Source organism: Petromyzon marinus, chromosome 16 (assembly GCF_048934315.1).
Source record: "Petromyzon marinus isolate PM22_M1 ecotype Great Lakes invasive population chromosome 16, UKy_Petmar_22M1.pri1.0, whole genome shotgun sequence".
In the NCBI taxonomy this organism is placed as follows: Eukaryota; Metazoa; Chordata; class Hyperoartia; order Petromyzontiformes; family Petromyzontidae; genus Petromyzon; species Petromyzon marinus.
In genome coordinates this window covers 17,291,489-17,316,914 of record NC_133682.1, presented here as the reverse complement: position 1 = coordinate 17,316,914, position 25,426 = coordinate 17,291,489, and the positions used below count along the sequence as shown (strand labels likewise).

Below are 25,426 nucleotides of genomic sequence, written 5' to 3'. Positions count from 1 at the left end.
TTTATCCCCCGTCTACGTCTATTAAAGACCGAAACAGGGGAAGGATTTCACCACAACTCTGGCTGTCACCTGACGAGGCGGGTTGTTGTTGTAGTTACAGGCGAAACGTCACGGTACTTGAATTGTAAATGTTTTGGGTTTACTCTCCAACACACCGATGTGCTGAATTAGTCACTAATTGGCATGTTTTGTTTACGTGACAAACTTGACTAAGATTTACGCGATCTAACCCAAACAAACAAAAACACCCTCTAATAAGTAAATATTTGTATTAATTCCACGAATGGACCTTGGCCTGGGACTGTGCGGATTGAGAAGTTATGGATGCAGCTTCTGTTTGTGCTGCCATCAGAATGACCAACAAATAAATAAATAATACGCACGGATTGGTGACTACAGTACTAGACCCCCAGTGCTTTTATATTTAAAAGTGTATGTGCTTTGTGGTTGCTTTATTGCGCATGTTGTTCATACTGTGTAACACTTGTTTGAACGCAGGTGATGGGGTTGTCCATGTTGGGTGTCATTACAGCCAAAAACAAGCAGCAGTACGAAGACCAGGACGCCGTGGCCGACCATGAGGACGGAAATTGGCCTCGCCCGGTCACAACGTACGACAGCAGTACAGGTTTCCCTCCACACATGCACACACCTACGAGGTTCACACTACAGAGACGAAGATCCCCCATATAGCCTTAACAGACTGTTGTGGCAAGTGCTGTTCGCAAGCACCAATGAAGGTCGGCATGGTATACCAGGGGGTAGGTGGCCAACATCACACCCGGCCGCCTTTGTCTCCCAAGTGGTGACGTATTACACACACCGCTCCAGGTATTCATTTGAGGTTGAATCGACCCAGGACCAGTTCAGATAAATAATCGTTATTGGTGTTGGCCATGAGCGGGACTCCAACTCGGATGTTTGCAGGGTTCGGAGCGTAGCGTACTATCCACTGCGTCACTGCTACCCTCACATAACGCACACAGAAACAACACACAGGGACCCACATGCACGGACACACAGGAGCCTGCTCAACATTGAAATGTGCAGCCCTTGTGTGGCGGCCTGCGTTGAATTTGGGCGTTCATCTCGTCACCCATACAAAAGGTCTCGACACAATCAATGGCAGTCCCCCTTGCCCTGCCTGGCACGCACATCGGGCCAGTCACCCCACGCACAGCGCACACAACGTGCGCGTCGCGTATGCCAAATCAAGAGTCGTCCCCGAGTGTCCGGCAAATTGGACTGACTATCCCGGGCCCCGCGCTTCGGGGGAGGCCCCACGTGTAGACATCAGTGTCACATGTAATGCTTCCGGTTTAGTTTGAAGGCATCGGGGGGGGGCCCACGCACCCCCTATGGACGGCCCTGGTCAAAGCACACGGCAGCGCGGAGCACGCGCGTCACGCGCACGGGCCACGTGCGTCACGGGTACGTGACATCTACAAGGCAAGCACCTGCATCGCGTGGTCATCACTTGTAAGGCATGCCCTTTGTGCATGGGACGTGCGTAGTGTGTGCAACACGTGGCACATGTATGTCACACATGCGCATCGCAATGTGATGTCATGTGTACTTGGACATTTGAATCGCATGTAGCTGTCTGGTGGGCAGGACGGATCTACGCGTGGGCAAGTAAGGGGGTGGCTGAGTAAGACTGATACGGAGGCACGTCAAGCCACACACTCACCACACACTCACCGGCACACCCACACACACCACATTCACCGCACACTCACTTACCGGCACACTCGCACACTGGCACTCACTGCATACCCACACACACCACACTCACCACGCACTCACTTACCGGCACAATGACTGCACATTCACACACCGTTCTCACCACGCACTCACTTACCGGCACACTGACTGCACATTCACACACACTCACCGCACACTCACCGCACACTCACCACGCACTCACTTACCGGCACACTGACTGCACTTTCACACACACCGAACACTCACCACGCACTCACTTACCGGCACTCTGACTGCACATTCACACACACTCACCGCACACTCACCACGCACTCACTTACCGGCACTCTGACTGCACATTCACACACACTGCACACTCACCATGCACTCACTTACCGGCACACTGACTGCACTTTCACACACACTCACCGCACACTCACCAGGCCCTCACTTACCGGCACTCTGAGTGCACATTCACACACACCACACTCACACCGCATTCACACACACTCACACACACTCACACCGCACTCATTCACTCACACACACTCACTCACACACACTCACACACATTTACACACACTCACCGCACACTCACACACACTCACTTACACACACCGCACACACTCACACTCACCGGCACACTCGTGTGCAAGCACACTAGTGAGCTTCCACAAAATGTGCTGCACATTAGTGAGGCCACACACCAGCAGGTTTACACATCAGTGAGCTTACACACTAGTGTGCGCACACACAGTCGTAAGCTTACAGATTAGATAGCTTTAACACCAGCTCACCAGTGAGGTGAGCTACACACTGGTGAGTTAACACACCCACCTGTTTGCGTGTGCAAAGCTCTTAACCCTAAAACTAATATATCCCAAATGTCATGGCTAAAGTTATTTTACACACGCACGTGCATACACACGCACGTGCATACACGCATGCGCATATGAAGGCATGCATGCACACATACGTGCACACAAACACACATGCACGCACATGTTTAAACATATACAATTCCATGGCGTTGGACTTGAGACTCCCAGAAGTGGAATCAGGACTCCTGAGTGTGCGATATAGCTCAGTGGGCCTTACTTGGTAAAATTGAAATAATTAATTTAGTTTCAGGATGTAGGGTTCTGAAGATATTTCATCTTTCAGTCCTTTCTGACCGTTTGAGTGTGGGTGAGTGAGTGACAACTACTTATGCATTTTTTATTACAAATACAAGCATTTCCAGCTATTGACATGAAATGTATTAACTCTGGAAGATGATGGTGATACAGGTGGTGGGTAGCGGTAGTGTAGCGTTTAGCACGCTGCGCTACGAACCCGGCGACCCGAGTTAAATTATCGCTCATGCCCAACGCAGGTAACGACTCTCTGAACCGGTCATGGGCCTCCCCTAGGTCGACTCAGCCTCAAATGAGTACCTGGTGTGGTGTAAACATCACTACTGGGGAGACAAAGGCGGCCGGGCGTGGGGTGGGCCACCCACCCCTCGTGTGCCATGCTGGCCTTCACAGGTACTTGCTAACAGCACTTGCCCCAACAGTCTATTCGTGCTATACGGGGAGTCTTTGCTTTGATGGTGATGATACAGATGGTGATTGATTATACAGATGGTTAGGATGATGATAATGATACATTTGGTGATGATGGTGGTGATGATGGGACTGTAAGAGTGGTCCTTGAGGATATTTACCGTGTAATATTAAGACACTAATATAAAATGTAATCATTAAAGCACAATATATAACATTTGTGATTTCTTTTGAAAGCATGTGCTTTTAATTGTCACGTGTATTTGTACGTGGTTGTGCATGAATGCACGTGTTTTTTTTATTTTCTGTTTTAGGTGCTTGACGACAGCACTTGGCCCAACAGTCTATATTGGTTGTACAGGAAATCTTTGTGTTTTGATTTATGAATGTTCCATTCACGAAATTTAGTGAAAACGAAATTGACAAATTAAGGATACTTTTCGACTCACGAAATAGGATTTCAGCGGAAACAATATATCACATGGCACGCACCATGAGATCATCAAGCAAAAAGCTGTCATCCATCCACGACAGTGTCACGGTATCCCCATAGTGCAAAAGTAACGCCTCGTCACCTCTCCAGTCATTCCAACATGCAGATCTTTTGGTGAGTTCCTTGAAGATGTTAATTATTTTTGTTTTAAATTGATTATTATTCAACCGTTGTAATATTTGTTCTTTATTATTTTTTGCATTGTGAAATGTTGGTGTTTATTTTGGGTTTATAGTAGAAATGACTGTCTGAAACACATCGCAAGTTTTTCGTATTCAATTAATGGGAAAAGCCATTCCGATTTACGACATTTTGTTTTACGTGCGTTTTTCGAAGAACGCATCCCTTTCGTAAGTAGAGGCATACATGTACAGGAATCCATGGCCAACCGCTAATTTTCCAACCACGAGATTTTAGTAAACACGGATTGACTACTGGACACCTGCTTACTAACCACGAGCATCTCGCTTTGAGTATTCGCGAGTCGCGCCGAGTCGTGAAATCAAAACAACACGATGTACCTTATGGGGGGGGGGTTCTTGTATTTGTTCTTGTATTTGTACGAGCTGTTGTTTGTTTATGTTACCGATGTTTACGGGGAGCGTTAGTGCAGCGGGTTAGCGAGCTCTACTATGAAGCCATAAATCCTGGTATAATTCCTGCTCATGGCCAACACCAGTGGCAATTATCTGAACCATTTTTGGACCTACCCTCGGCCTCAAATGAGTACTTGGTGCATTGTGAAAACATCAGCACTGGTAGAGACAAACCCCATATGCTGTGCTGGCCTGCATAAGTGCTCATAACGGCACTTACCCAACAGTCTGTTACATGGGGGGATCTTAGTCTTGGCGTGTAAGTGAGAGTTTGTGGACTTTGCATGTGCTTCCCCTGTTGTGCACGTGTTTTCTCAGGGTTCTCAGCTTTCAAAAAAGAACAACCAATTCTAACAGTGAGATTTTACTTGCAAATTACTTAAACAGGGATTACACACCGTGGCAACATCGCCCCCTTCTATGAAAGCTGGACAGGACCCTCCTGCAAAAGAGTGAGACTTCCCTGAATAAACAAATGTAGCACGGTAATCTTTGAAATAATAAAAAAAAAAACTATTCACCCCTAGAGTGGACAGGGTAACGAGGGTGATCCTAGCAAGCAAGGGAGCTGTAGTGGGACGGAACGGACGACGGCTCCCAGCCGACCTCTTCGCCTTTGTCGGTCTTGTCATCGTTGGAGGCCGGTCTCAGCTCTGCGAGGATCGCCTCAAACGTGGGGCGCTCTAACGGCGCGTGGCTCCAGCAGTGGTGCATCACCTTGCGGCTGTGGGGCGAGGGGAGGGTGCGGTGAGGGTGCGAGGAAGGCGAATCGTGCACAAGCTCGGACTGCGCTTTCACCTCTTCCAGTGCGCGTTCGTTCTCAGAATGGTTGAATGAGTGCCGATGATGTTAATGACGTCACGGAGGGGGATGAAGGGGGTCAGGTGGCGAGGGCGGTGAGGGGGGGGTGAGTAGGGAGAGGGTCATGAAGGCATAAAATTCCTACAGTATGGATTCACACAGCGGCGTCTAAATGCCACCGCATCTCCATACGTAGTGCAGAAACACTGGTCATGTTTATCTCGTAGAGAGAGAAGCAGTCTGTGGGTCTCTATGTGAGGAGTCTGTGGGTCGCAACAGCACGTACAGCTGGAAGTAGGACATTCCAGACTAAGAGGGTTCATAATGGCCGTGTCAACGACACTGAACCAGCCTGCACAACTCACTGCCAATAACACATATCACATAATTCACCCTTAAGCAATTGTTCAATCAATTAATTGAATCACTACAATTAAAACCAAAGAATCTCCCAGAACAAACACTTCGCACTCTCCTCCGTCAGCCACCTGCATCGACAATAGAAACGCATCAGTCCAGCAGTGGATAAAACCTGGTGTGGGAGGTATGGGGGGGCGGCTTACACTTGCGGTGGACAGCCGGGTGGTGGCTGCATGCAGTAGTCATCGCAGATCAAGCAGTAGAACTTGTCATCGACTGCCATGCGCCAGGGTAAGGGGCCTTTCCTACACCCACACACATCACACACCGAGGAGCACACACGTCACACCAAGGAGCACGCACATCACACACCGAGCAGGTTGCACAGGTCTCCTTTATCAAGACAAACGTGGAGCAGATTACAACTACTACAATACGCCTGTCACAATGCCCCCCTCTCCCCCCCCCCCCCAGTTTATGGGGGGGCGCGGGCCTCACTCCCCCCTTCGCGTCAGCCCGTACTAATAAATGGTCCGGTTGCATTGTGAATGCACCACTCGAATGACGTGCAGTCCCGTGGCGCACTGTAACAGGCTCGTGATTTACTCAATACAATTCAACGTAAAAAGTAAAAACGATCCCAAGACATTATTTAAAATAATGTATGGCCATCGTGTGTCAGCATCACACGCGAAAATTGGCATGTAAAAAAAAAACTTCACTGCGAAACACTCAATTCGGATTGCTCGCAGCAAACAGCACTTGATCTGCTTGCAGGTTAGGTGCTGAATAACCGTGTGTCACACAGAGAACAGTTGCCACTGAGGGTGCCCTTTTAAAATGCTTGAGATGAGATGTGATTACCGCGTGTAAATGTGCACACTAAAATAAAATTATAAGCGAACTATTATTGTTTCAGGTGGCAGGATGGTGCAGCGGTGATCTTTGACCCTCGCAACAAGAAGGGCCTTGGTTAATTATCCGACTGGCACTTTGCGGAGTTTTCTACTTTCTCCCCTTTGTTCTGTATGGGTTATCCAGTTTGCTGACATAGCTTGAAAACACACAATCACAATGTAACTGGGTATTGGCCAAGCATCCCAATGCTAAAGTTACCTGCAAATTACTTCATTGGGATGACACTCGGCAGCAGAGCCAGATGATGGCATTGCTGGGGCCCTATGCCATTGTTAAGCTTAAGAGGCCCCTTCTATGAATGCCTGTATATTTTTGTCAGCAGAATGAAAATAACTGCTTTGGAGAGTCTTTTTTCTTACCGATCTTTATTTTTTAAACAATTATGTTATAACTCTAAACCTCGTGTCCATTTCTTCTTTCGTATTTAGAGCCCCCCCCCATCTCTTAATGCGAGGCCCTAAGCTATAAGTGTAGCCGGTGTGAGCTCGCCTGTGATGAATCACACGTATAATTGTGCACTCTTATTTTCTATGGGTAGCCAGGATAATTGTTGAATTAAGTGAATGCAATGGTGATCAGGGGATTGGACCCAGAGCCCCACGTACACAGTAGAGTACAAGGGAACGCCCACAATACAGATTTGAGCTGACCTCCAGATTGAGAAATTGAATTGTGTTGTGATGTGGAGGGTGTTTCTGATCGCTATTGCGACTATCCTGTCCCAACGGGAGGAGAGAGGACAGGGTGGACCGGCTACATGAGCTTACTCTCCGGCACTGTACAGCACAACATCGCCTCCCTACTGCAAAAAACTCGGCAGGACCCTCCTGAAAAAAAAAGTCTTTGGAATCAGTGAGGCCTGTCCTTGCGAGGACAGGCGTATTCTTGGTCGTCACAAGCGAACATTTGTTTCTCCACATTAATTTGTATCCCCTGGTTGCCATCAGGGCTGGGCGCTGCAAGCTTAGCTTCTGAGATCTGATGAGACTGGTAGCCGTTTTTTTAAAAGGTAATTTCGGCATCTGGAGTCCACGCACGCAACAACTTTATGCAATTAAAAATAATAGTGTAAGCTAAGACTATAATTGTTGTCTGCTGTGAGTATGTTCTGTACTCAGTGCCCCAAATGTTTGTGGCAAGTGAAAGTTTGTCTCAGCAAAATATAAGATTTCTCACAGTAGCACGCCATATGACCACACGTCGCTCTGCACCTTGTAGAGCCCATGGAACATGCTTTTTGGAGACATCCACTTTACAGGCAGAGGCACCTAACGGACATGACCGCATGGCCACAAGCACAACAACAATATGTTCAGTAAATTCAATTCAGGGCGATGCTTCGCGATTCGTCATACGTTTTTTGCGTGAGGCCACATATTCATCTGGCCAACTTAGCGTCATCTAGCCCTCCACTACCCTGAAGGGTTAAATGTGTAATGACATCACGGGATGTCAATGCGTAGTACCGGCCCTAGAGGGGCTCGGTCAGCGCTGATTGATCAGCTGGATGGCATCACGCTTGGCGTGCAGTGCCAGCCCGACAGGATAGGGTGTGGGAATGCCGGCCGTAGGAAAGGGGTTACTAAAGGCCATGGCACTCTGGTTGACCCGAGAGAACACGTGACCGGTTAAGTCTACAAAGGGGCCCCAAGTGGGGGCTAGGGGTGGTCACGTGGTCGGGGTCCAGATCCTGCTGCTCGAGGATTCTAGAAGGTGGTCGTGGCCAAGGGCGGAGCCAGCCACACCACAGAGAATATAAGCCGGGTCCCCCAGAGGGACTGGCGTTGTTGTTCACCTTGAAGAAACCTTTGTCTGCGTCTACGTTCTACCGAGTCACCAACACGTGGACCTGGACCCGAGCTGTGGTCCCGGTCTGTCGTAGCTAGTCATGTTGTAATTAGTGTAGTTAGCCTGGTGGTCACCACCACAGGTTATTCTGGGCCAGAGTTAACCGTGTACCACATGGTGGGGGGGGGGAGGAGGAAGGCGATTTGTGAAATTGCCCCATATTTTAAACTGTCGGCAGAGCAGAGAGATTGAATCCAATTACCGACCTCTGGATTGCAAGTCTAGGGTGGGGGGGCCATTGCACCACCGTGTGTGGCAGCACCCCCCACTCTTTTTTTTCTTAGGGGCTGTGCAAAATAAAATAAAAACATTGAGTACAATTAAAGTGATGGGCCTTCTATCCCGATGATGGTGATGACATTGGCGATACTGATAATGATGTTGATGATGCTAAGTAAGGTTCAGGACTCACGTTGCCCTTCACCACGTAGTTGGGGTCAGTCTGGACGTCCCGTGCCAGCCCAAAGTCGCAAATCTTGGCGATGTGTTCATGCGTTACCAGCAATTTCCTCGCAGCCAGGTCGCAGTGGATGCACTAAAAAAAAGAAAAAAATTCCCTTTGTGGCCTTCAACAAACTTGGGGCAACTTCTGTGAAGGTCGGCCACGGTACACGGCGGGGTGGGTGCCCAGCACCACGCTCGGCCGCCTTTGTCTCCCCAGTGTAGATGTTTACACACTGCACCAGGTACTCATTTGAGACTGAGTCCACCTGGGGAGGCCCAAGACCGGTTCAGATAATTGTCACTGGTGTTGGCCGTGAGCGGGAATAGAACTCTGGCCATTGGGTTCGTAGCACAGTGAACTAACCACTGAGCGACCACTCGCCACCCAGACAGACATATTAAGGGCAACAAAGACGTGCACCACAGACACAGTCACTTACAAAGACACAGTTAAACATGCACAGTCACAGGGACAGTTAAACATACTCTTTGGTTCTTTCGGTAAAATAACGTAGGTATAAAATAAAACAAATCACGACGTTTCGGGCGCAACACAAGCGTCCCTCATCAGGTGGGAAAGCATGATCTGCTGCTGAGGCAGACTGTTTTAAAAGGTTTGAAATGGGTGTAGCCCAAGGGTCATAAAGAAGTGGGCGGGGCTAGTGATGTTAATGTGAGAAATTAGCATGTAAATGTAAGATCGGAGAGCGGCCTCCTCGACGAGGGCTTCAAAGCAAGACAGTTAAACACGCGCAGTCACACATGGTCAAATTGAAACACAGAGGTGAATTTCCGGAGGTTCTTAAAGATGGTCAAGGCCCTGTAGGGATAGAGGCAGACAGGCACGGAGACACATACCGAGAGACAGAGACAGGTTAAAATCATCACGTATTATCATTGTTCCACCACTCGTTTAACCCAGGAGAAAGGCTGACTGCTGAGCCACTCCTCTCACGACTTATGTTCTTGTGAGCGAGGAAGGTTGTCCACCCCGAATGGAGTAGAGTCGCTCGCGATCGCTTCTCTCTCCGACGACGACGCGTCACAGCCTGCGGCGCACAAGGAAGCCCGGACGACTCAGAAATGCCATAACTATAGAGTATCTATAGTAGATCATCGATTATTCGGTGGCTTCGGGGGGGGGGGGAGAAGGGGACGCCGAATTTTTTTAACATCGCCGGATATTCACAACATAATAATTTTAAATAGCTATTTTTTTGCACATTCTTGCATAGCATTATGTTTTTTTAATGTTGTGAATGTTTTTTTGTGTTTAAAATTAGTTTAATATGGGAAATTGGTATGAATAAACATACAAATACACGAAAAAATATCCTACTGTAAAATGTAACGGTATTTACTGTACCGTGCTTACCAATCCAATCTCGAAGACTCTGAATGGAGTGATGTATATACGTGCAGTATTGTCATTTTTTAAGTTGTATGAGGTGTATAATGTATCGTCTATAATATTTAACACTGAAATCAAGTCGGTGGTCGCTCTGGTTAATACCACGGTCTACTTCGCAGTAGACACAGAGAGAACACGTACATGATTCGAAAAAGAGAGTCGGCCAAGTGTTGTGTGGTGTAATTATCCAAATTTGAGAAATTTACTCGCGAATTATTCCATCGGGGAAGCTGCCTAATAACATCACAAACCCACTTGGCAGGGTAAAGCCCGCTTGCAAGGCTGTGGCTGCAAAGGGGCAGCTGCCCCCAGTCCATGGAAACTGGTATTGATGTAGTTTACGAATCGCCATGGGCGGCAAGGTGGCACATGGGTAAGTAACCCTTGCGTCTTGCAGCAAGAAAGCTGGGTTTGATTCCCGACTCGGGCGCGTTTCGGCGTGGAGTTGTCATCTTCTCTCCCCCTGTTCGTCAGAGTGTGTAAGTGCAATGGAGTGTTTGAGTAAGTGTGTGAGCGAGTGAGTTAGCGTGAATGTGTGAGTGTGTGAAGATTGTATGTTCTCCTCCGCGTTCTCGCGTTTCCTCCCATAGTAAAAAATACCCAATACAACGAGTCTGGCATTGGGCAAAACATCCCAATACTGAAAAATCACCTGCCAATTACTCAATTGGGACTACACAGTGACGGCAAAAACTTCGCAGGACCCTCATGAAGAAGTCTTGAGTTTTTGCACAGTAAACAAATGTAATAATAAATCTTGACTTAAAGCTTTTGTGACTGCAGGAAGACATATTCTTTGGGTCTTTTGGTAACGTCACGTAGATAGGTTCAAATGAAATAACCAAAAATAACAAAAAACTACGACGTTTCGATCGCAACACAAGCCTTCGTCATCAGGAAGAAAAAAAGAGAGGGGGACAGCTGCTGAGGCAGACAGTCTGCCTTATCTGAACCGGTGTTGTGCCTATCCTAGGTAAACTCTGTCTTAAATGAGTACCTGGTGCAGTGTGTAGACATGAGCACTGGGGAGACAGAGGTGGCTGCATGCGCGTGGTGCTGGCCACCCACCTCCTCGTGGGCCATGCCGCCTAACAGCAGCACAGTCTGTTAAGGCTTATTTGGGTGATCTTCATCTTTGTTGTACGCTTGTGCCATCTTGTGTGTCCGCTGTCACAGATTCCAGGCTACAACCCTCCGGAGTCCACCCCAATGGGCTCCCCTTCTCCCCGCGTTCTCGCGTTTCCTCCCATAGTAAAAAATACCCAATACAACGAGTCTGGCATTGGGCAAAACATCCCAATACTGAAAAATCACCTGCCAATTACTCAATTGGGACTACACAGTGACGGCAAAAACTTTGCAGGACCCTCATGAAGAAGTCTTGAGTTTTTGCACAGTAAACAAATGTAATAATAAATCTTGACTTAAAGCTTTTGTGACTGCAGGAAGACATATTCTTTGGGTCTTTTGGTAACGTCACGTAGATAGGTTCAAATGAAATAACCAAAAATAACAAAAAACTACGACGTTTCGATCGCAACACAAGCCTTCGTCATCAGGAAGAAAAAAAGAGAGGGGGACAGCTGCTGAGGCAGACAGTCTGCCTTATCTGAACCGGTGTTGTGCCTATCCTAGGTAAACTCTGTCTTAAATGAGTACCTGGTGCAGTGTGTAGACATGAGCACTGGGGAGACAGAGGTGGCTGCATGCGCGTGGTGCTGGCCACCCACCTCCTCGTGGGCCATGCCGCCTAACAGCAGCACAGTCTGTTAAGGCTTATTTGGGTGATCTTCATCTTTGTTGTACGCTTGTGCCATCTTGTGTGTCCGCTGTCACAGATTCCAGGCTACAACCCTCCGGAGTCCACCCCAATGGGCTCCCCTTCTCCCCATTCTAAAAAACCCAGACAGTACTCGTGCATCATGCATGCGGTGTCAACAAGAGGTAAGAGGTGCATGAGTGGGCACACACTCTGGGTTTTACATCTGCAGAGTTAGTTAAGTGTACAGTGTGCTCGCAAGCAGAGGTGAACAATAAAAAAAATCAGTGGCGGTTTTGAGAAACGCTACCCTGAAGTAATGGGCGGTTTGCACTCTGAACTTGCAATCCAGAAATTACTGGTTCGTTTTCCCATCGCAGCGTTTGAAACAGTGGCGCAATTTTCTTAAATTTACAATTTTTACCTTGCCAAACAGTACAAACAGCCAGGTGAGGTGTATAAGCGTCACTATGTATGAATAGTTTAGGACATCTTATGCTCACCAACTCACCCGTTCACGCACTCAACCACCAACTCAATCTCACTCAAACCACCAACTCACTCTCACTCAAATCACCAACTCACTCAACCATCAACTCACTCAACCCACCATCTCACTCAAACCACCATCTCACTCAAACCACCAACTCACTCAACCACCAACTCACTCAAACCACCAACTCACTCAACCACCAACTCACTCAAACCATCAACTCACTCAAACCACCATCTCACTCAAACCACCAACTCACTCAAACCACAATCTCCCTCGAACCATCAACTCACTCAAACCATCAACTCACTCAAATCACCATCTCACTCAAACCACCAACTCACTCAAACCACCATCTCACTCAAACCACCAACTCACTCAAACCACCAACTCACTCAAACCATCAACTCACTCAAACCACCAACTCACTCAAACCACCATCTCACTCAAACCACCAACTCACTCAAACCACCAACTCACTCAAACCACCATCTCACTCAAACCACCAACTCACTCAACCACCAACTCACTCAAGCCACCAACTCACTCAAACCACCATCTCACTCAAACCACCATCTCACTCGAACCATCAACTCACTCAAACCACCATCTCACTCAAACCAACAACTCACTCAAACCACCATCTCACTCAAACCACCAACTCACTCAAACCACCATCTCACTCAAACCACCATCTCACTCAAACCACCAACTCACTCAAACCACCATCTCACTCAAACCACCATCTCACTCAAACCACCATCTCACTCAAACCACCATCTCACTCAAACCACCATCTCACTCAAACCACCATCTCACTCAAACCACCAACTCACTCAAACCACCATCTCACTCAAACCATCAACTCACTCAAACCACCAACTCACTCTCACTCAAACCACCAACTCACTCAAACTACCAACTCACTCAAACCACCAACTCACTCTCACTCAAACCACCAACTCACTCAACCATCAACTCACTCAACCCACCATCTCACTCAAACCACCAACTCACTCAAACCACCAACTCACTCAAACCACCATCTCACTCAACCATCAACTCACTGAAACCACCAACTCACTCAAACCATCAACTCACTCAAACCACCATCTCACTCAAACCACCAACTCACTCAAACCACCATCTCACTCAAACCACCAACTCACTCAAACCACCAACTCACTCAAACCATCAACTCACTCAAACCACCAACTCACTAAAACCACCATCTCACTCAAACCACCAACTCACTCAAACCACGAACTCACTCAAACCATCAACTCACTCAAACCACCAACTCACTCAAACCACCATCTCACTCAAACCACCAACTCACTCAAACCACCAACTCACTCAAACCACCATCTCACTCAAACCACCAACTCACTCAACCACCAACTCACTCAAACCACCAACTCACTCAACCACCATCTCACTCAAACCACCATCTCACTCAAACCACCATCTCACTCGAACCATCAACTCACTCAACCCACCATCTCACTCAAACCACCAACTCACTCAAACCACCAACTCACTCAAACCACCATCTCACTCAACCATCAACTCACTGAAACCACCAACTCACTCAAACCATCAACTCACTCAAACCACCATCTCACTCAAACCACCAACTCACTCAAACCACCATCTCACTCAAACCACCAACTCACTCAAACCACCAACTCACTCAAACCATCAACTCACTCAAACCACCAACTCACTAAAACCACCATCTCACTCAAACCACCAACTCACTCAAACCACGAACTCACTCAAACCATCAACTCACTCAAACCACCAACTCACTCAAACCACCATCTCACTCAAACCACCAACTCACTCAAACCACCAACTCACTCAAACCACCATCTCACTCAAACCACCAACTCACTCAACCACCAACTCACTCAAACCACCAACTCACTCAACCACCATCTCACTCAAACCACCATCTCACTCAAACCACCATCTCACTCGAACCATCAACTCACTCAAACCACCAACTCACTCAAACCACCAACTCACTCAAACCACCATCTCACTCAAACCACCAACTCACTCAACCACCAACTCACTCAAGCCACCAACTCACTCAAACCACCATCTCACTCAAACCACCATCTCACTCGAACCATCAACTCACTCAAACCACCATCTCACTCAAACCAACAACTCACTCAAACCACCATCTCACTCAAACCACCAACTCACTCAAACCACCATCTCACTCAAACCACCATCTCACTCAAACCACCATCTCACTCAAACCACCATCTCACTCAAACCACCATCTCACTCAAACCACCATCTCACTCAAACCACCATCTCACTCAAACCACCATCTCACTCAAACCATCAACTCACTCAAACCACCAACTCACTCTCACTCAAACCACCAACTCACTCAAACTACCAACTCACTCAAACCACCAACTCACTCTCACTCAAACCACCAACTCACTCAACCATCAACTCACTCAACCCACCATCTCACTCAAACCACCAACTCACTCAAACCACCATCTCACTCAACCATCAACTCACTGAAACCACCAACTCACTCAAACCATCAACTCACTCAAACCACCATCTCACTCAAACCACCAACTCACTCAAACCACCATCTCACTCAAACCACCAACTCACTCAAACCACCAACTCACTCAAACCATCAACTCACTCAAACCACCAACTCACTAAAACCACCATCTCACTCAAACCACCAACTCACTCAAACCACGAACTCACTCAAACCATCAACTCACTCAAACCACCAACTCACTCAAACCACCATCTCACTCAAACCACCAACTCACTCAAACCACCAACTCACTCAAACCACCATCTCACTCAAACCACCATCTCACTCAAACCACCATCTCACTCAAACCACCATCTCACTCAAACCACCATCTCACTCAAACCATCAACTCACTCAAACCACCAACTCACTCTCACTCAAACCACCAACTCACTCAAACTACCAACTCACTCAAACCACCAACTCACTCTCACTCAAACCACCAACTCACTCAACCATCAACTCACTCAACCCACCATCTCACTCAAACCACCAACTCACTCAAACCACCATCTCACTCAACCATCAACTCACTGAAACCACCAACTCACTCAAACCATCAACTCACTCAAACCACCATCTCACTCAAACCACCAACTCACTCAAACCACCATCTCATTCAAACCACCAACTCACTCAAACCACCAACTCACTCAAACCATCAACTCACTCAAACCACCAACTCACTAAAACCACCATCTCACTCAAACCACCAACTCACTCAAACCACGAACTCACTCAAACCATCAACTCACTCAAACCACCAACTCACTCAAACCACCATCTCACTCAAACCACCAACTCACTCAAACCACCAACTCACTCAAATCACCATCTCACTCAAACCACCAACTCACTCAACCACCAACTCACTCAAACCACCAACTCACTCAACCACCATCTCACTCAAACCACCATCTCACTCAAACCACCATCTCACTCGAACCATCAACTCACTCAAACCACCATCTCACTCAAACCACCAACTCACTCAAATCACCATCTCACTCAACCACCATCTCACTCAACCACCATCTCACTCAAACCTCCAACTCACTCAAACCACAAACTCACTCAAACCACCATCTCACTCAAACCACCACCATCTCACTCAAACCTCCAACTCACTCAAACCACCAACTCACTCAAACCACCATCTCACTCAAACCACCACCATCTCACTCAAACCACCAACTCACTCAAACCACCAACTCACTCAAACCACCACCATCTCACTCAAACCACCAACTCACTCAAACCACCATCTCACTCAAACCACCATCTCATTCAAACCACCATCTCACTCAAACCACCAACTCACTCAAACCACCAACTCACTCAAACCACCAACTCACTCAAACCACCATCTCACTCAAACCACCATGTCACTCAAACCACCATCTCATTCAAACCACGATCTCACTCAAACCACCAACTCACTCAAACCATCATTTCACTCAAACCACCACCATCTCACTCAAATCACCAACTCACTCAAACCACCAACTCACTCAAACCACCATCTCACTCAAACCACCAACTCACTCAAACCACCAACTCACTCAAACCACCAACTCACTCAAACCACCACCATCTCACTCAAACCACCATCTCACTCAAACCACCATCTCACTCAAACCACCAACTCACTCAAACCACCAAACTCACTCAAACCACCAACTCACTCAAACCACCAAACTCACTCAAACCACCATCTCACTCAAACCCCATCTCACTCAAACCACCATCTCACTCTAAAAGGTTGAAGGTTAAGGTGCAGGCAGCCCTGAAAATATATTGGCTCGCGCCACTGCAAGCTCCCTTTTGGAGGATATGTTGTTGAGCCAGACGTTTGGAAGAGGTGGGAGTAACCCACATTTTACCCCACCACACACGACCTGCCGATGGACTACCCATTGACAGTGCTGAGTGGACAACGGCAGGGCCAGTGAGGGGGGATTTAAGAAACGGTTCAACCACCTGCCGCGCTTGGAGGACGAACCGGCGGCATTTGGGTTGCCAAGCCCAGTGTGATAACCGTCACATTATGGCAGCATCATAATCTGAATATTTTTCCTGGATCAATCCGATGAGCTATAAAGCTCTTTTTCACAGGTGTCCAGCACCACTTCATCATTTGGATGAGTGGTTCCTGAATCAGGTGAGAGACAGATTTGTTCTCCTCTACCAGGTGAGGTCGGGCAATTTTACTTCTCACTTCACCTTCCTCACCTCAACTGATAAGGTAGGAAAATCATTGCTCCTTAACTAGGTGAGAGCCCAATCAGGTGTGACCTGTGGTGCATAAGGGGACCACACCAATGATAAAAAAAAAATACTAAACTATTTTTTATTTTCTTGGTTCTTTCGGTAAAGTCTCGTAGAAGGGAAATGATAAAAATATAAAACAATACAATTATCACGACGTTTCGACTGCAACACAAGCAATCATCATCGCTTCTACATGACTTTACCGAAAGAACCAAGAATATGAATCCCTGCAGTCACGAAAGCTTTAAATCAAAATGTATTTTTTATTTATTTACCAAGGTCACATCTATAACAGCAGCCACTATACCTGACCAGTGTTACTCATTTCTACTGTTACCTATTATTATTATGATTAGTGTGTGGACCCACCACAATGCGTTATACCCCTGCTACAACTTTATCACCTTAGTTCTCATCTGATCTCCGATGCTAAGCAGAATTAAGCCTGGGCTTGCCCTGAGCTACAGACGTGTGACTGTCAGGTGACCAGGGGATGGCAGTGCTGAGTGTTTTCTTCAGCTGCAAGCCGAATGTGGGGAGTTGTGTCGACTGACAGGCAAAGCTGTACCAGCTCAGCGCTCAGACCTCTTGAGACACACACCCACATTACGATCATATGATATAATAATGTTTAGTTTTAGGTGGAGCGCCGTTCATGCAAATTGCATGAACAATGTCACTGCAGCCAAGCGGTGAGCCAGCACCAACAATTGCCCAAGCTCTATATACCAATATATTCCAGCCAATGTATGCGTGTTTATTCACGTGGGGGGGCAACACTTTATCCCATACACAAGGGACAGATAATATTAGTCCACATTTTGCTCTGTTGCCTTTTGGCATATCCAGGGTATGGCACTTCCTGCATGCTCACGGGAAAGAAGTTTCGCAACATTTGCGTGATCCATGAATCCTCGCCTCAACGGTGCTGGATTACAGGCGTGCACCACTGCCGCCCGGCTAATGAATGCTCCCCTCGTGTGTATGTTTGCGTGTGTGCTTGCTTCTCAGATTGACCTGCTGGAGGACCCGTGCCTGCTTAACGTGGTGATTCTATAGACGGTGTTGCAGGAGATCCGCCATCGCTCCGCTCCTGTCTACAAGAGACTTCGCGACATCATCTCCACTCCGCAGAAACACTTCTACGCCTTCACCAATGAGCACCATCGGTAGGCGCAGCTCTCCAAACGGTCCTAGCCATCTCGCCAATCCAGTGTGCACGGCACACAAATTGACGCCTCTTTACTTCTGAACTGTGGCACACGGTGGCGGTTGGTGGCGCAAAGTCTCGTTGGGACTGTTTCCCAGTGCCATGAGGGCCAGCAGAGTTGGTGGCGTAGTGGCGTTGTGCATAAGGCTGCCCCTGTCCAGATGGCCAAGGATTGGTAGCTGATTTTTTCGCCAGGGCTGAAATTAATTGCACTCCCTTTATTGAATTTTGGCACTCTGTGGGGTGGGGTTTGAATTGTATGTATGTTGAACTTCCTTCACACAGTACATAGCCAACTGTGCTACGTACAGTTGAGATAATAAACTGTGCATCTGATTCGGCTCGTGGGACTGAACGCCCCCGTGGCTTGAGCTACTGAGCAGAAAGGCGTTTTATAAATGTAATTCATGATTATTAAATACATTTCTTGTCATTAAAACTGGATTCCTGAAGGCGTTTGCAGCACTCGGAGGGAAACCTCTGACATGCCTAACAACTCACAGGACTACATGATTTACACTTCTCGCAGAGCTGTGCTGATTTTACTGCCCCAGAAGAGGTACAAATTTCCTAGTCGACCTCTTAAGCACCATTTCAACTCCACAACTTTGTTACTGTGACTCGCGTGCAAGTGATTACACAGCAACGCCCAGTGTGATTGTCTAACAGCGCCGTAACTTGATTGTCGTGTGTCTCAGAGACACGTACGTGGAGCAGGAGAAGGGGGATCCTTCCAATGACCGTAACGACCGAGCCATCCGATATTCTGCGTTGACTATTCCACCTGAAGACGGAAGCTTGTGTTGCCTCCAAAACGTCGTGATTGAATTGTTTTCTTTTATTTTTTATTTTATCTACGTGACTTTACCGAATAAAACCAAAGAGTATGAATCCTTGCAGTCACGAAAGCTTCAAATCTTGTCACACTGCTTTTCACATGTAACAGCCCTCTTTTTGAATCCACTGCTGGGTGTGGGCCTCGTTTTGTGCGAGGTTGTGCAAGGTTGTTTGACCGTACGGTAGATCCCCGTTGAATGCGCGTTCACACTACGCGTTTTGGCTTTAACACGGTTTTACCTTTTTATGGAAAGTTTCTAGATTTTAACGCTCAACCGCGCTCGCTACATTGCAAGTATAGCGCGTGGTCACGGACTACTTTTCTGAGCGGCGTCGGTGTTAGCAGTGTTGTTGGATGATGCTAGAAGCTGTAGTACTGATGTATGCTGTGATACCCAGCGTACCTTCCTCTTCCTCGGTCTTTGTTCCAGCAGGATCTTTGTGCACGGAGCGTCATCTTGCTCCATTATATTTTTCACTCACCATATCTCTCACTTGAGATTTAATTAAAGGAGTGTCATACTTAGCATATTGATAGAGATACTATATAAACACAACACATTTTAAAATAAACATGTAAAACAGTGTACTGTGCTATCAAAAACAATTAAATTGCGGGCTGGAACGGCACCCCCACCTTTACCGTTATTTGTTATGGGAACATTACTCCCGCATTACTCCACGCAGATTAGTTTCACTTAGCAATTGTCAGGAACGCAACCCCCGTGTTAAGCGAGGACTTGCTGTATCTCACAACCTTTGGTCAGTGCGGGTTGGTGACGACGATAGCGCGGAACAAAACAATGGACATTGCTTCACCGCCATATGCTGCCCACCACAGCCTATAACAATCTGCTGCGGTCGACTTTACCAAAGGCTGCTTTATAATACTCCAATGGCATGACAACAATACGATGATAATATCCGAGTAGATGGGAGCCTCGGAAAGAACGATTTGCCCCCCAGCTTCACGATTAAATGAATACCACGGCTCGGGGCCGTGATCCCATTTAAGGATCCCTCTCTTTAACAGTGGTAAATGTAGTGCCTCTTACTCTTTGTTTTTTTTCGGTAAAGTCACGTATAAATAAGAAATAATAAAATAACATAATAGCGTACGACGTTTCGGTTGCAACACAAGCAGCCATCATCAGGTACAGAAGAGCTAAATTTACGAGAGAGAAGAAACACATAACCCCAGATGTATATACAGACACCCAAGTAGGGGGGAACTAACACAGATACAACAGGGGACACAGAGAGAAGCATACCAAACAAACAGGGTTTAGCAAAATCGCTGGTTGTAATCGCCAGGGAAACGATATACAGTCCTAGAATAAATGACTGTGCATTTGATAAGGCCACGTGAAGGTGTTGTGATCCCCGCTCTCTATTAGGGTGAGGGCTATCTCTTTGCAAACACCCATGACCTCACGACCACAACGAAGAGCATGTAAGAGATTTGTGGCTGGCCAGATGGTGTCGTACACACGTGTCATTTGGCATTGTGGTGAAACAAATTCAGCTCGATTATAATGTGACTGGACATGCTCGGGAACAATGCCCCATATAAACGTGGATGTCCAGCCAGATGAGCTGGCACGCAGCTGTAGGCTGACCCCATAGCCAGGTGATATCACACTCCTCCATAATCTTGTTGATATGCTCAGTTGAGGTGATGCCTACCTGTAGGTCTACTGATCGGAGGCTGACACTCATTGCTCATTTGAAGACGAGAACAATTCATTTTAATGGGCAACATCAAGTGCATAGATCCTCATATGCTGTTATCTAAATTTTGTATCGCCTCGGTGATTTAGTTAAATTGCAATGAAGAGAACTGGTGTATAAATCAGCCAAACGTGTGCTCAACGAGTGTACGGTTGGCAGATATAAATAGATCTTATTGTTTTCTGCTCTACTGACAAACCATGACTTTATTTACCAATATATATTTTAAAATATATATACAGATAAAAAATAGATGTTGTTGCTTGACTGCTGCTGCTTATCTTGTTTAAATTAAGCCTCTTTCATTTCTGGCCCTCACTCTCAGCAATAAAAAAAGACTTGGCACTGACTCCTGGCCCTTTACATGGGGAGATGATCTGAACACTTGCAATGAATACGTTTTCACCCTTAAATGTTAAGTGTTACGTTCACAAAATGTGTCTGTTTCCAATAATATGCGTTAATTGTGTTTTGACCGACCATCTGTTGCTTTATATGGTTTCCAAATTTTCCTAAACCCTGTTTGTTTGGTATGCTTCTGTCTCTGTGTCCCCTGTTGTATCTGTGTTAGTTCCCCCCTACTTGGGTGTCTGTATATACATCTGGGGTTATGTGTTTCCTCTCTCTCGTAAATTTAGCTCTTCTGTACCTGATGATGGCTGCTTGTGTTGCAACCGAAACGTCGTACGCTATTATGTTATTTTATTATTTCTTATTTATACGTGACTTTACCGAAAAAAAACAAAGAGTAATTCCTGCAGTCACAAAAGCTTTGAATCAAGTCTGAACCACTTCTACGGGGAGGTATGAGGTTTCTGTCTTTGTGTTGTCTCTGCTTGTGTATCTGCCTTTGTGTCTTGGCTTGGATTTGTGTCTCTGTGCTGTCTCTGCCTGTGTGTGGGCCTTGGTGTTTCCGAGTGTGTGCTGCTGCGCCCCCTTTGCTCCATGCATACCTCATGCTAAATTGTCCCATTGTCTCTCAGCCTTACCTTCTCTGCCTATTTAAGGCGACTTCACTGTGTGCGTGTCTGTGCTGGTTCACTCTACTTGGATGTCTATGTGTGTGTGCGCGGTCTGTATTTTAAATTTCATACTTATCTTGCAATTTAGCAATCTTTGAAATAGCGTAATCAACCAGACTATGCCTTAATTGTGTTTTGACCCACCGTCTGTGTTGCTTTATATGGTTTCCAAATTTTGCTAAACCCTGTTTGTTTGGTATGCTTCTCTCTCTGTGTCCCCTGTTGTATCTGTGTTAGTTCCCCCCTACTTGTGTGTATGTATATACATCTGGGGTTATGTGTTTCCTCTCTCTCGTAAATTTAGCTCTTCTGTACCTGATGAAGGCTGCTTGTGTTGCAACCGAAACATCGTACGCTATTATGTTATTTTATTATTTCTTATTTATACGTGACTTTACCGAAAAAAAACAAAGAGTAATTCCTGCAGTCACGAAAGCTTTGAATCAAGTCTGTAGTGCCTCTTGTTAAACAGTGCTTCAGTTAAACAGGAAAATTAATAAATCCAGCAGGCATGACTTGAAAAGTAACAAATTTACATTTTGGGTGGAACTCTAAATCGTCCGGTAAATCGTGTCGCCAATTATAATTTCTGCGTTTATCTGCGCGTGTCTGTGTACCCCCAGTGGAGGAATACGTGCGCAGCTTGCTGGACAACCCTGAGTTGATTGACCGTCTGGCACTGGCCTCAGAGCAGGTGAGACTCCGTATGCGTGCATCAGCTCTGCCCCCCCCCCTCATATTTATGGTGCGGGCCTGTACCCTTGTCCGACCCCTCACTTCCGCGTTGCATCCAGCTGCCTCACTGAAGAAAGGGACACTTGCCTTGCGCTGAGTACGACGTTTCGCTGGTTGTAATCGCCAGGGAAACGATATACTCGATTTGTAAGTGTTGTGGGTTTCTCTCCAATACACTGGCGTGCTGCAGTAGTAACTAATTGACACGTTTTGTTTTACGTAACAAACCTTACTAATTGGCTGTACCGGGTTAACTACACACATTTACGCGCTCTTACCCAATAAACCTTTATTATGTATAATATTGGTCGCAAAAGAATACGTGTTAAACAGCTCCCTTTTAGAACATCTCATCCTCACGAGCAATGGTCAATCAGTCAAATAAATTCTAGATATATGACGTGGCATATTTAGCAAAAAGCAGAGACGGAAGGGTGAAACTCTAGAGGTAGCTCTATGATATCCGCTTTTGTGGAACGTTCTCTTACACGGATGGCCGTACTGATCTGAGATAAATCAGACTGGATCCTTCGTCTCGTTACGTGATGGCGGTTGCAAAATTGTTGTTGACGCGTGCATGTGCCGTGCGTGTGCTGTGTACGTGTGCAGGATGTGGTGGAGTCCCGGGTAATCTTCCCCGAACATCTCCCGCTGTCCCAGCTGCAGCAAGGTGTGCGCTCCGGCCGGTTTGTCCAGGGAACCTTCCTTGCGAGTCGTGAGAATTACCTGGAGGGGACTCTGAGGGTGCGAGGGGACGGTGACAGTGATAAAGAGGTACACGTTTCACAAGCCTGCGTCCGGAAGGAACAATGCTGTTCGATCGTATCTGTGTGAGTTTTAAAAACAAATGTATAATGAAGCAGTGGCATAGCGTTCGTGGCATGAGCAGTAGCTCTTAACCTTTACTGCAAGGCTGCAGTAAAGGTTAAGAGCTACTGGGCTAAAATATTTGTATTTTGAACGTATTTTGCACCCTACGTAGGTGTCGTAGCCTGGCACCTGCCCCCCCGGCCTTTGGGTCCTGGTGCAGTTGCACTGCCTGCACACTCGATAGCTACGCCACCACAACCACAGTATATACGTTAATTGTGACTACTTTAATAATAGGGTTTTTCCCTTTTTTTCTGGCAACAAAACTGAAACCTTTTACAAGGAATCATGTGTGCATTAACCACAATACTTGTGGTCAAAATGCAAACAAAAACACACTATGATAATATATGCATTGTCCTTGAGACTGATTGGTCCACACCAGGGACGGCTTTCTTTTGAGCCTCGACCCAATTGGTGCGAGACCAGAGGACGCCAAAAGGCGTACGCATATATTGCAAATATTATCAGTGTGTTTTTGTTTGCATTTTCACCACAAGTATTGTGGTTAATGCACACATGATTCCTTGTAAAAGGTTTCAGTTTTGTTGCCAGAAAAAAGGGGAAAAACCCTATTATTTTTCGGTACTGGCAAAGGAGGTCTAATGATAGTTGTGACTACTTTGTTAAAAAAATGAATGGTCTATTTCCACCTCCAAAATGTAACGTTAAATAACAATTAGGTACATTGGCCCTTTGTTGGAAAAAAAACCCAGTCCAGAAATTGCCCTTCTTGAACATATGTTACTGAAAAACATTGATTTCAGAAGATTCATGGGCTCATAGTCCTACATTTTGAATTGTTTATTCGTGATATTAAAACTCTTGTACAGTAAAACCTTGGATTGCGAGCATAATCCGTTCCGGAAACGTGTTTGTAATCCAAAGCACTCGTATATCAAAGCACTCGTATATCAGTTGTGATCACGTGACGCTCGGCAGTACAAAGCTGCTCGTATTGCAAGACCCTCGCTCGTTTATCAAATTAATATTTATTAAAAATTTTGCTCGTCTTGTAAAACACTCGCAGACCAAGTTACTCGCAATCCAAGGTTTTACTGTATATGCTGCTCTCAGCACTTGGCCCAGCGGTCTGTTCAGGCTATACGGGGGATCTTTTTTGTCTCCGTGCAGGTGTTGATCCAGGGGCTGCAGCATTTAAACCGCGCGATGCACGACGACATCGTGTGCGTGGAGATGTTCCCCGAGGAGCGCTGGGTTGCCCCCTCCTCGCTGGTTCTGCACGATGAGGGCGTCGCAGGGGACGTTGCAGAAGAGAATGAGGAGGATGTGGTGAGTGGAGTGTCAACACTGCCGAACCAAAATCAAACCCAGACACCTGCAGTGTGCGTGTCTCTCTCCCCGTGGTCGCATGGATTTTTCTCCAGGTCCTCCGGCTTTTCCCTCCACAGTTACAATCTGACATGCACTTAGAGTATTTGGCTTCTATCAATTTCAAATGTGATAAGATACTTCACTGAACGATCATTTGTGGCCAGGTCACTTAAAAAGAGCTATATAGCTCTCAGGGTCCTTACCTGGTAAAGTTATTTAGTTTATAGTTTTTAAATAGTTTTAATATAGTTTAAACAAAGAATAACAACAAAGACTCAACCACTTCAAGAGAGACCTTAAACATAATGAACACCGTGTGACCAGACAACAATCCACATTAGAGATGCTGTTAGCTTGATTTTGCGTTTATTAAATGACTTTACATTACATTACTTCAAAATCAAGTCAGGAGTGCTAATTATTTCGTACTATTTTTGTATGTACGTAGGGGTTA

General features: G+C 46.5%; 1 protein-coding gene across 1 annotated transcript in view; it reads left to right on the top strand.

Annotated features, from left to right (window-relative positions):
• The window catches only part of LOC142924699 (exosome complex exonuclease RRP44-like), a 66,826-nt gene extending 48,535 nt beyond the window's left edge, over positions 1-18,291 (top strand). The window contains exon 6 of the mRNA XM_076067354.1: positions 18,244-18,291. Within this exon, the coding sequence (XP_075923469.1) occupies positions 18,244-18,291 (48 nt within the window). The remainder of the gene's footprint in view (positions 1-18,243) is intronic.
• The last annotated feature ends 7,135 nt before the right edge of the window (positions 18,292-25,426 follow it).